Source organism: Neolamprologus multifasciatus, chromosome 13 (assembly GCF_963576455.1).
Source record: "Neolamprologus multifasciatus chromosome 13, fNeoMul1.2, whole genome shotgun sequence".
Classification (NCBI taxonomy): domain Eukaryota; kingdom Metazoa; phylum Chordata; class Actinopteri; order Cichliformes; family Cichlidae; genus Neolamprologus; species Neolamprologus multifasciatus.
In genome coordinates this window covers 7168568-7181162 of record NC_140451.1, presented here as the reverse complement: position 1 = coordinate 7181162, position 12595 = coordinate 7168568, and the positions used below count along the sequence as shown (strand labels likewise).

General features: G+C 42.0%; 1 protein-coding gene across 6 annotated transcripts in view; it reads left to right on the top strand.

The window, feature by feature from the left end:
* The first annotated feature begins 6012 nt into the window (after positions 1–6012).
* The window catches only part of sanbr (SANT and BTB domain regulator of CSR), a 24492-nt gene continuing 17909 nt past the window's right edge, over positions 6013–12595 (top strand). For 3 of the 6 annotated variants that reach the window (XR_014877462.1, XM_085181995.1, XM_085181996.1), the window contains exons 1-11: positions 6014–6706; positions 7646–7797; positions 7950–8124; positions 9348–9444; positions 9625–9863; positions 10057–10115; positions 10541–10701; positions 11702–11788; positions 11912–12022; positions 12145–12268; positions 12390–12542. Coding sequence is in view for 5 of the 6 variants with exons in the window: in XM_085181995.1 (XP_085038121.1) it covers positions 7648–7797; positions 7950–8124; positions 9348–9444; positions 9625–9863; positions 10057–10115; positions 10541–10701; positions 11702–11788; positions 11912–12022; positions 12145–12268; positions 12390–12542 (1356 nt within the window). In the remaining variant the exon portion in view is untranslated. Of the gene's footprint in view, positions 6707–7645; positions 7814–7949; positions 8125–9347; positions 9445–9624; positions 9864–10056; positions 10116–10540; positions 10702–11701; positions 11789–11911; positions 12023–12144; positions 12269–12389; positions 12543–12595 lie in introns of those variants that run through there. The other 3 variants (XM_085181994.1, XM_085181997.1, XM_085181998.1) reach the window with 3 other exon arrangements.

The following is a 12595-nucleotide window of genomic DNA, read 5'->3' as shown; positions in this document are numbered from 1 at the left end:
CCAAGAATACTGCTAATCAACCCTTACAACCACGAAGAGAGTTAAATGTCACTTATGAGAGCACAGGTGAGCTCGTAAAGGTTTTGGCAGAAGCTATGTCAGCTAATAGACTGCCTATTCCAGAGCCCTCAGTATTTAGTGGGGATCCACTTAAGTTCAAGCATTGGAAGGCATCCTTTCAGACTCTAATAGAGAGAAAGAACATTCCCGCTGCCGAAAAGATATTTTTTCTACAGAAGTATGTTGGTGGCTGTGTTAAAGAAGCCTTAGATGGCTATTTTCTGATTGGCTCTGAAGACTCATATGAGGCAGCATGGAATATGCTCAATGAACGTTATGGAGAGCCTTTTGTCATTGCTAAGGCCTTCAGAGACAAGTTACATACCTGGCCAAAGGTGACAGGAAAGAATAGTGCAGAGCTAAGAATGTTTGTGGACTTTTTACAAAGCTGTCAATCTGCAATGACTAATAATGAGAATCTGAACATTCTCAACGATGGCATTGAGAATCAAAGACTTGCTGCTAAACTACCAGATTGGTTAAGTAACAGGTGGAACCGAAAGGCTACACAGTACCAGCTGGAGCACAAAGGATTCCCACGTTTCAGTTACTTTGTAACATTCCTGTCAATGGAGGCAAGTATCGCATGTAATCCCATTACATCATACCAAGCCATAAGACAAAGTGACTTTGACCAACCAAAGACAAAATCTCAACCTATACCCATTCCTAAGAGACAAGATACAGTGAAAATCTTCACAACTAACTCTACTGAAAGAAGCATGGTCTCTTGTGTGTTTTGTAAAAGAGCAGGACACAGCTTACACAAGTGTCGTAAGTTCACTGAGAAACCTGTCGCTGAGAGAGTCAAATTCATTCAAGGTGAAAAATTATGTTTTGGCTGTTTAAACAGTGGCCATCTCTCCAAGAACTGCAGCAACAAGATGACATGCAACACATGCTCAAAACGGCATCCTACATGCCTGCATGAAGAAAGACAAAGACAAGAGACAAAGAAAGAACCACCTAAAGAGCAACAAGTAAGTGAACTGAAGGAAACCCAGCATCAGGTAACACAGTCACAAGACACAGTCAATGAGACCACATCTAATAGAGTGACTCATGAAAGTAAAAACACACAGACATCTGCAATAGTCCCAGTCTACGTATCCACACAAAATGAGCACAGTAAAGAAGTACTGATCTACGCTCTGCTGGACACACAGAGTGATTCTTCATTTATTCTTAATGAAGTAGCAAATAACTTGGACACATCCAAAACTCAAGTTAAGCTCAATCTATCCACAATGTCATCCATGAAAACCACTGTACCATGCACAAAACTTGAAGCTCTGCAAATAAGAGGACTGTTTTCCAAGAAGAAATTCACTGTACCAGTTGTTTACACACGGGACTTTATACCCGCTAATCGTAGACATATTCCTACTCCAGACACTGCAAGGGCATGGTCACATTTGGAGCATCTCACTGAACATATTGCCCCCCCTTTGGACTGTGAAATAGGACTCCTGTTAGGGTACAACTGCACACAAGCCTTAATGCCCAGAGAGGTCGTATGTGGTGAAGAAAACCAGCCGTACGCTCAGAGAACAGATTTGGGTTGGAGCATCATCAGCTACTGTGATTCATGTGATACGGGTAATGATGTAATTGGAGTAAGTCACCGCATCATTGTAAAACAAGTTATACCAGAGACTGAGTCACCCACAAAACTAAAGAATAAGGTTCATTACATCTGCAAGACACAAGTAAAGGAAGTAACATTTCCAGATGTAAATGGACTGGTTCTTATATAGCGCTTTTCTACTCACCTGAGCACTCAAAGCGCTTTACACAACTTGTGCATTCACCCATTCAGACCCATTCGCACAAGCACATCTTTCTAAGTGCTTTTATAGCTAACATTCACACACATTCATACTCCGATGGATGCATCGGAGAGCAATTTGGGGTTAGTATCTTGCCCAAGGAAATTTGGCATGCAGACTAGGAGAAGCCAGGAATCGAACCACCAACCTTCCGATCAGTAGATGACCTGCTCTACCACCTGAGCTACAGCCACCCAATGTAGATGGGTGGCTGTAATCAAGATGTAATCAAAGCACTTGAATCAGACTTTACAGAGAGAGCAGTGGAAGAGACAAGCATTTCGCAAGAAGATGTTCGCTTTATTACAAAGCTACAAGAAGGAATAAAGCAAAAGCTAGATGGACACTATGAAATGCCACTGCCTTTCAAAAGCGACAGACCAAATCTTCCCAACAACATGCCAGGTGCAATGCAATGTTTAAGTAGTCTCGAACGCAGATTCAAAAGGGACCAAAGGTACTACACAGACTATGCAAATTTTATGGCGAACATGATAGCATGTGGTGACGCAGAGAAAGTGCCGGAGAAAGAACTCTGTAATACCCCTGTTTGGTATATCCCCCACCATGGGGTATACCACCCTCAGAAGCCCGGCAAGATACGTGTAGTCTTTGACTGCTCTGCGCAATATCAAGACACCTCACTGAACACGCACCTGCTTACAGGGCCTGACCTCACAAACACTTTGGTGGGAGTGCTCTGTAGGTTCAGGAAGGGCTCCGTTGCTGTAATGTGCGATGTGGAACGCATGTTTCACCAGTTCCATGTAACACCTCAAGACCAGGACTACTTACGCTTCCTATGGTGGGGGCATGGTGACCTAAGCGTTCCACCCTCAGTCTTTCGAATGAAGGTTCATCTCTTTGGCGCTGCTTCTTCTCCTGGCTGTGCCAACTTTGGGTTAAAACATCTAGCCACGCAAGGTGAGGGAAAGTTCACTCCAAACACTGTAAGGTTCATTCAAAGGAACTTTTATGTAGATGATGGACTTGTTAGTGTTATGTCAGAAGCAGAAGCCATAAAACTAGTCAAAGAGGCAAGAGAACTGTGTAGCACAGGTAAACTAAGATTACACAAGTTCGTATCAAACAGTGAAAATGTGATAAAGTCATTGCCGAGAGAAGAGTGTGCCGAAAGTATTAAAGATTTAGATTTGGCACTTGGAGAGCCATTAATGGAAAGGGCTCTTGGTGTTCAGTGGTGCGTTTCTGCTGATGAGTTTCAGTTCAGAATAACTGTAAAAGAGCACCCAATGACAAGAAGAGGAATCCTCCGCACAATAGCATCAGTGTATGACCCACTGGGATTTGTGGCACCGTTCATCCTAAGAGGAAAGCAAATCCTGCAACAGCTATGTCAAGAGAAAGTTGGATGGGACGAGCCACTCTCAGATGATCTCAGCACACAGTGGGAATCCTGGCTCCTAGATCTTCAAAACCTGTCAAAGGTGAAAGTTCAAAGACATGTCTTACCTGCAAACACAGACATTGCACAGTGTGAATTACACCATTTTTCAGACGCTAGTGTGACAGGCTACGGAGAACAGTAACATCAAAGGGTGATGTTCATTGTGCCCTAGTCCTGGGAAAGGCACGCGTAGCCCCAACCAAGGTCACTACTGTCCCTAGACTTGAATTAACGGCTGCAGTTGTTGCAGCAAGAACAAGTGCAATGTTAAGAAATGAACTGGAGATAAGTGATCTTGAAGAACACTTCTGGACAGATTCCAAGGTAGTGTTGGGATACGTGAATAATGATGCAACGAGATTTCACGTGTTTGTGGCAAATAGGATTCAAAGGATACGGTCACTCACAGACCCACGACAGTGGCATCATGTACCATCTGAAAGTAATCCCGCAGAACATGCATCAAGAGGGCTCACTGTCCAACAGCTACTCAACTCTAACTGGTTTAAAGGTCCAGAGTTTTTGTGGCAAAGCGAGCTACCCGTTGAAAATGGCAAGTTTACGGAAGTCAAGCCCAATGATCCAGAGCTAAAAACAGTACATGTGTTCAACACCAAAGTAGAAGAAAGGAGAACAATACTAGACCGTCTCACCAAATTCTCAGACTGGAGAAGAGCGGTTAAAGCTATTGCTCGTCTACAGAAATTTGTGAAGGATTTTAAAGGACTCACCCAAACAAAAGGTGAAAACACAAGTGTTGAGGACAGACAAAAGGCGGAACTGTTCATAATAAAACTTGCACAAGAAAACACATTCAGCAAAGAAATCAAGGACTTAACTAGAGGAAAAGACATTCAACTGAAGGATAAGACACACAAGCTGTACAGCCTAAGTCCATTTGTTGATGAGCAGGGAGTGCTCAGGGTGGGAGGACGTTTAACAAGAGCAACTCTGCACCCATATATCAAACATCCTGCCATTATTCCCAAATCAAGTCATGTGTCGTCTTTACTTATTAAACACTACCACGAAAAGGTGCAGCATCAAGGAAGAGGAATAACTGTCAACGAGCTGCGCTCCAATGGACTATGGATCACAGGATGCAGCAATGTAGTTGCTTCTCACATCTACAAGTGCACAACCTGCAGAAAGTACAGGAGACATACTCAAGATCAACGGATGTCCGATCTACCAGAGGATCGAATGGAAGCAACACCCCCATTCTCCTACTGTGGCATTGACTGTTTTGGACCTTTTTATGTAAAAGAGGGTCGAAAAGAACTTAAAAGGTATGGTCTTCTTTTTACATGTATGTGTTCTAGGGCAATACATATTGAAATGTTGGATGACCTTACCACTGATGCCTTTAGGAATGCATTACGTTGTTTTATTTCTATTCGTGGACATGTAAGACAAATTAGGTGTGACCAAGGTACTAATTTTGTCGGTGCTAAGGGAGAGTTTTTGAATGCACTAAAGGATTTTGACAAAGAACAGTTGAAACAATATGGATGTGAGTTTGTTCTGAACACCCCCTCTTCAAGTCACATGGGAGGTGTTTGGGAGAGGCAAATTAGAACTATTAGAAGTGTTTTAACTTCTATTTTGGATCACACTTCTAAGAGACTTGACAGTTCCTCACTCAGAACATTTCTTTATGAAGTCATGGCTATTGTGAATAGCAGGCCATTAACAGTAGAAAACCTAACTGATCCAAATTTAGAGCCTCTTACACCGAATCATATTCTCATGATGAAGTCCAGTGTTATTCTACCTCCTCCTGGTGAATTTGTGAGCCAGGACCTGTACCTAAGAAGGAGATGGCGCCAAGTTCAGTTTTTGGCCAATAAATTCTGGACAAGGTGGAAAAAGGAATACCTTCTCAATCTTCAACAGAGACAAATCTGGCAAAGAGATAAAAGGATGCAAAGGGGAATGACATTGTTATTCTCCAAGAGGACAATTCTCCAAGGAACAAGTGGAAATTGGCAAGAGTAACAGAGGTATATCCAAGTGCAGATGGAAGAATTAGAAAGGTTAAGCTTTTGCTCAGTAATTCAACTTTGGATAAGGATGGGAAAAGGACTGTCAAACCAGTGTACCTTGATAGGCCAGTACACAAAACTGTGTTATTGCTAGAAGCAGAATAAATGCTAAAATGTAAACATGTTCCCATTATAATGTGTTTAAGTAGAAATCACAATAGTTTTGTGATTTGGTGGGAGTTTTGCTGCCTTACTTTCAGTTAATGTATTTTGTTTTGCACTATGCATATTTTATATGCCATTAGGTATTGTGAAAACTCTCATGTAGGAACTATTGTACTGCATGTTGGTTCCACTGGTGCCCATGTTGATGTGCACGCCCATGGCAAGTTGAAGCAAGAGAAGCCAATTTAATTCAGAGAAAGTTGTTTCTTAAAAGTATCTGTAAAGTGCTCATTTCTGCCTCAAAGCATGGGTCAGCCAGCGAGTTCGACGGTGGCGTAGTTTGTGATCAAGGTGAAGCTGTAACAACCCCAAGACCTTACAACTAACATTAAAGCCAACTTCATGCCATCAGTAAAATAACTCTTTATTGACTTTAAGAAGAGGTAGAAGTGATAGACAATGTTAGAAATTTTGTCAAGATTTTCAATTTCAAAACTTGGACCTAACTGTTTAGTTTTAGTTTATGCTCATTTAAATGACATATTAGTATAATATAATTTCATTGAATTTTTTTTTAAAGTCTGACTTTATGGCAGAAGCACTTGATTTGCGACCACTGTCTCCAAGCAACAGGACGCCTGCTGCACTGCGCCAACAGTGACGAGTCACCGTTGCAGATACAGACCGAATAAACGCATTTTGTTAATCGAAAGTGTTCTGGGGGTAGATTTTTATGTAGTATTTTGATAGTGTAACCTGCCGATAGCATTTTCTGTGTTGTCGGCTTAATGACATACATACGTCAATTTAAATAGCCACTTGCTTAGCTAACTGTATGCTAGCTAGAAGCTAATGCTACCTTCCATGGCTATCGGAATTACTGAGGCAGAGTTGAGCCTGAGGGCACATTTTTGATGTTCTAGTTCACTTTCGCCTTTGATTTAAATGTCATCGCATAGCCACTGTGCTCAAACGCGTTGAGAGAGAGAGAGAGAGAGAGAGATAAATATGTCGGTGTAAATCCCACCAGAAGGTATATGACGCAATAGGACGGACCACATCACTAGTGACTGTCGTTTGATATTTACGGGGAGTACCTGAAGGCAGCAGATCTGTCCCGTCCCGCAAACTTAGCTAGCATTAGCCGGTAGGAGAGCACCGCAGCATCAGCATCATCCACACGCACAATGAGATGAAACATTTACCCGCTTATTAGATTGTACGAGACGACGGTGAGGATTATCTCACAGACCAGAACAGTAAGTGTCATTTCTGTTGTTGGATGTGTGTCCTAGGAAATCTGAGGATTTTAATGTGACCTGAAAGCATCTGATGTTGATTCAGCAGGAGGGCAGAGGCACTCGGCCTACCCTAATCTGTGCCTCTACTGCATCCCATAAACGTACAGCATCTACCCGTATCATGTACAGTACATGAATGATCAGTCTCCTCTTTCAGCTCATACATAGTCACCAGTATGCTCTAACCTGTGATGCATTTAATAACAGAAAAACAAAACACAGGAACTTTGAATAGTAGTGAATGGCAAGTTCAGCAAAGTCTTTTACAATAAACTTCTTTTTTTTTCCTCAATGAAAATGTGTTTCTGAGGCATAACAACCAAACCATACTAAAGAAACAAACAACATTTGTCTCAGTAGTTGGCCAAATTTATTATTTTATGCAGTGGTGCACAGTTTCACAACTGGTCCATTCCCTTTATCCAGCAATTTATTACCTGGGCTATAAAACGGTCGCTCAGACGCTATTGGCCCACTCTACTTACCTCACAAATAGTCCAAAACCTGAAAGTATTCCGTTTTGGAAGATCTACACAACACCCGCTGTCTTAAAAAGGCCCAAAACATCATAAAAGATAACTCACATCCTGGTTACTCCCTGTTTGACCTGTTGCCCTTAGACAGACGGTACAGAGCAATTAGTTTAAGGACTAGTAGACTTAAATACAGCTTTTATCCAACTGCAATAACACGTCTGAATACTGCTACAAAAAAAATGCCAATCACGCCACTCTTGTATTAATCTATGTGCTGACTATGTGCAGAATGCTTAAAGGCAATTAAAATGGGTGCTAACTGCACAGTGATTTCAGCTCTAATTTGGCTATGATGATCAAACAGATGAAGGAATTTATTGTTGACTTGCTGCCTGTTGTTTCCTGCCCTCTGTGTGTGTAGAGATGAGTCGCTTCTGTTCGGATAACAACAACTTTCCCTACGACAACAACGTCCTGGTTTTGGACATGGTGCTGGGCTCCCTGTGGGGTGTGCCCCAGCCCATAAACTGGGACAATGTGGCCAAGCTAGTACCAGGCTTTACTCCTAAGGAGGTAACTGGATCACTGGGTAACTAGAACCCCTTCATCCATCCTGCGTCTCCATCCATCCCATCCCGCCCATAGTTCGTTCCATGCTTTAGTAACAAGAGGCCTGAATTTTTAATGAGAAATAATTCTGTGGCTCTGATGCAATTGTGTTGCAGTGTGCCCGTCGGTTTGAGGAGCTGAAGAGCATGGGGGGGTTTCCTCATGTGGATAACCAATGCAATGCCCTGATAGAAGGAAGCAGCTCCCCGTCAGACCTCCTCTCCACACTGCTGGACACTCGGGACATAGTGGAGAGAGGAAGCGGCCAGAGCAGCAGCAGCAAAGTTACAGGTCAGTTACTTTCACCCACAGATAAAACCTTCAATAAGTTTAATCAGCAGGAACTGGTTTTATCGATAGCTTTACTCATGTCTTTCAAACTTCACAGTGGACAGTACACAGTTCATTGTACATGGGGAGCAAGAGCTGTATGTGTGCATTTAAACCCTGGGAACCACAAGCTCAGGCTTCAGACAGCTCGAAATATGCTGTTTCACACAGTTTCCTACACTTTTGGCTCTGCATGATGTCAGTGAGGGAGGATATACTAAGTTTGGTCATCTCAGGCACACAGTTCTGGCTGTGAGCACAGAAGCCCCACCCACCTGCTGTTCAAACCTTCTGTTTGCAAGAGGCAACCAATAATCTTTCAGACAGTGGATAAACTCGGGGGCTGCACCGTGAAATTAAAGAATAAAAAGGCACCACAGGAAATGAGCGTAATAGGCAAACATAAGTATAATAATACCATAATTTATTGTGTTGTTACATACTACTAGAAAGTGCTGAGTAAATATGAAATTATGAAGGCTATTTATATAATTTGACCACTTTTGGTTTTTATATATTTGCCTGTTTTATGCTGGCTTCCTTCCACAGTCCAAAGACATCATCATATATCTTTCTTGAGCTGTCATCAAATAATGAGGAATGCTGTCCAGTTACTTCTGAGTGTCTCTCAAAAGTAACCAAAAATGTATAAATATATAAAAATAGCTCCAATTCCTAAACGATTAATGCGATCCTGTTGTTAAACCCGCTGTAATTTAAGTCTGCATTTTAATTAGACCTGCTAGCTTGAGTTACAGAACCAATCAGATGGTGTATAGAGTCAAAAATACAAAAATCATCCAGACATTATTCTGGATGTGATTTTATGTGTTACAGTATAATCGATTGGAATTACTATAAAGCAGTTTAAATGGCATTCTACTCTAATCACAGGTTATATTTTAACTTTAATGCCTTTTTTCCTCTAAATGTAAAACTTCAACTAACATAAACACAAACACATAAACATTTTTTGAATAAGAGATTTCTTTTATGGGTTTCATGATGGTGTAAGTTCCAGCACAGCTATTTATTTTGTGGAAGTGCTCCGAGGCCCCTATGAAACACATAATTGAAAGAATCTAATAAATTAGAGGGGTGCAGTAGCTGTAGTATGATTTTTGTTCTCATGCTGCATGACAACTTTACTTTTGTTTTGTTTTTTCCAACGTTTTTGTGTACAGGGTCCAAGTTGAAGTCCACAGGAAGAAGTGCTGCTGTGGAGAAGAAAGAGAAAGGAGTGTCAGCAGAGGAGGATGAAAAACCTCAGAAACCACGAGAGTACGCTGCGAGATACCTTTTCATACCACAGTGAACCGAGCTAAGAGAGATTCCTCACACATCCTTTGAAAATCGAATCTATAAACATGACTCCATCTTAAATTGGAAATGTTTTCAGCGTTAATCACTCACACCCTGTGGATGAATATGATTGAATATTATTTTGGCTTTTCCCTACAGTCCCAACATGGTCATCCATGTGTGCGATGAGACCAAGAACCTGAAGCAGGACTTCACTTGTCCCAGAGATCTTCTGGTCAAGGAGATGCGTTACTTTGCTGAATATTTATCTGTGGACCCCCAGAGGTGGGAGGAAGTTGACATCTCAGTCCACTGTGACGTGCAGATCTTTGACTGGCTTATGAACTACGTCAGGAGGAACTCAGCAGGAGAGGGAAACAAGGACAAACCCCGACTTGGTAAAAAGAAACAAGAACAGAAAACAATCAACATTATTACACATCCCTGAGCTGTCATTTACACCACCTGTAGCGCTTGATTTATTGGTCACTAAACGTGGTGTGTGTTTGGTGCGTCACTGGCTGCGTGTTCTGTGTTGTTTGTCATTCGTGGGGTTTGCTTGGTTGGTCATGTGGTATTTGTCGGTTACAGAGCCCAGCAATGTGATCTCAATCCTGATCTCCTCCGAGTTCTTGAAGATGGACACGTTAGTAAGTGTTGTGACATGTGACGCAAGGTGTGGTGATGTGCATCGGGCCTTTTGTTTTTCAGCTGTGAGCACATTTTCTTAGATATATCCAAAAAAAATGTTACAGCAAAGGTGCAAAAGTCTCACATTTGCCCAGTAAGGCGCAGGCAGTGTTTAGAATGATAGTTCAAAGGTAACAATGGGTAATTGCTCCTAATCCACAAAAAAACAAGAGGCCTACACACAGAGCTTTGTTAAGTTAGTGTTGCATGAAAGTGCAGATGTTCTTTTGCCCCCGTGCAGTTATGGTAGCAGTGTTTTCTCACCACTACTCTTAAGAAGAGCTAGAAGTGCTAAAGAAGTGTTGAAATGGTTTGGACGGAGCATTGTTGAAAGGACATTTCCCATTTTTGTTTGATGAGTGCTCTGTATATGCGTCTGGCTCAGGTGGAGGAGTGCATCCAGTACTGCCACAAGCACATGAGTGCCATTGTGGCTACTCCCTGCAACATGAACTGCATAAACAGCAACCTGGCCACACGGATCGCTGAACTCTTCAGCCACAACGAGGCCGACGACATCAGGGACAAAAAAGACAAGTTTAAAAGGTAAGAGGGGGAAGCTGCTTTGCTTATTCTCGGCACCGTATTTGTATTCTGGGTCTCTGTGAATACAAATATTTGGACAAAGCTGTGAATCAGCTTTGCATCATTCGCATTTCAAAATAATCCTTTTTTAACGCCGGGCCTCGGCGTGGACCCTCAGTTAGGGTTAGTCTTAATCTAAAACAAGCCATTTTAGCTTCTTCCCCCTCCATTTGTGCTAACTGTTTCTGATTTGTTGCACATAGCAAACAGAAGGTTCAAACCGCAGAGAACATCTTCTTCTGCCATTAAATGCAGTTGTGTTTCAGTTCAAAATGAGGACTCAAATGCAGATAAGCAACACCAGGAACAACGTGGAGACAGGGAATGGAGACAAATATATGCACTGAGACTTTGTAGGGAAATGGGACACGGGTAGGAACAGGTGGGACAGGAAAAAAATAGGAAAAGACTGGGAATAAATCTACAAAAGATGCACAGGGAGAAGTGCCAAAAAAGCAACCACGAACCAAAACTTAAACTCATTCAGCGCTGACTGAAGCCTGAGCTTTTGGTATGAGCATCTGCCAGTGTAATAATATATTTCCTCAAATTCTCAATGATCACAGAGAAGTTAAAAGTTCTGTCAGTAACACTATGACGGCTGCAGCAGTTGAGCTGCAGACAGATGGTCTCTTTAAGCTCCACAGATTCGATGTAGAGAACAATGCAGTGACTTCTCTTTTTAGCCAGTTCAGTCTAAAGATCTAAGAAGTGTCAGACTTTTTTACATGATTCCTACGCTGAAGTTTTGTCAGGTTACAGTTTCTCCATATAACACCAATAAAAGAAATATTGCATGTGTTGCATTAAATAACTGAAGCACAAGCACAAAGGCTACTGTCACAAAAGCACCTGGTATAATTTTACTAAAGCAACAGTGGCTTATACTTTTCTAACCTTTTATTAAGATATATGCAATATCAGCTCAAGTTTGATCCTTTCTTGTCTTTCACCCTCAAAGCAAACTGTTTCAAAAGAAAATTGAGCGTCTCTTTGACCCAAACTACCAGAACAGAGATTCACCAGGAAATGCCTCAACTCTGTACAGGTGAGTATAAGCTTTTTATTTTTGCATTGTGTTTCTTTTTATGCTCTGACATGTGTAGCGAGCATGTGAATATTCTCTGCTAATTTAATTTATATTCTTTGTCATCCATGCTTTTCATCCCAGGTGTGGTCTGTGCCTTAAGCTGCTGACCAAAGACACAGAGAGGAAAATTTCTTGTGTTCCGGGCAAAATCAATATTGATGCTCGTGGAGAGATCATCTATACACACAGCAGGTATAGCAGCATGTTTTAATGGCTGTTTTAAACCTTTTACTTTAACCTTTTACTTGATTGGCTGAGTTCCTGATCACAGTGTGTGAGTGATCGCGCGCGCGCGTGTGTGTGTGTGTGTGCAGACAGAAGAGTTGGGATGTGCACGAATACATCACAGGCCTGTATGAGGAGCTCAAGTCCTGGGTCTTGGTTTACTGGAGAATCTGGGGTACCATCAACTACCTCACCTGCTTCCGATGCCAGCAGGTTGGAGTGTTATAGTGTGTGTGTTGCACAAATGAGCAAAATGAATAATAAAGAGAAAGTGAACAGAGTAAGAGTGCGTGCAGGATATACTTTTAAAAATCATTTGTATGTGTGTGTGTAGGTGTTTGTATGTGCAGAGCTGACGCAGTGCAAGTACCACCCAGACAGCGTCCTGTACCCTGGCATGGCTACAGAGAGAGGCTGGCACGGTGCAGGAATATATCCGTGCTGCAACCAGCGGGTTCTCCGCTTTGACCCCACTGGGATACCAAAGGTATGCATGCACACACACACACACACACACACACACACACACACACACACACA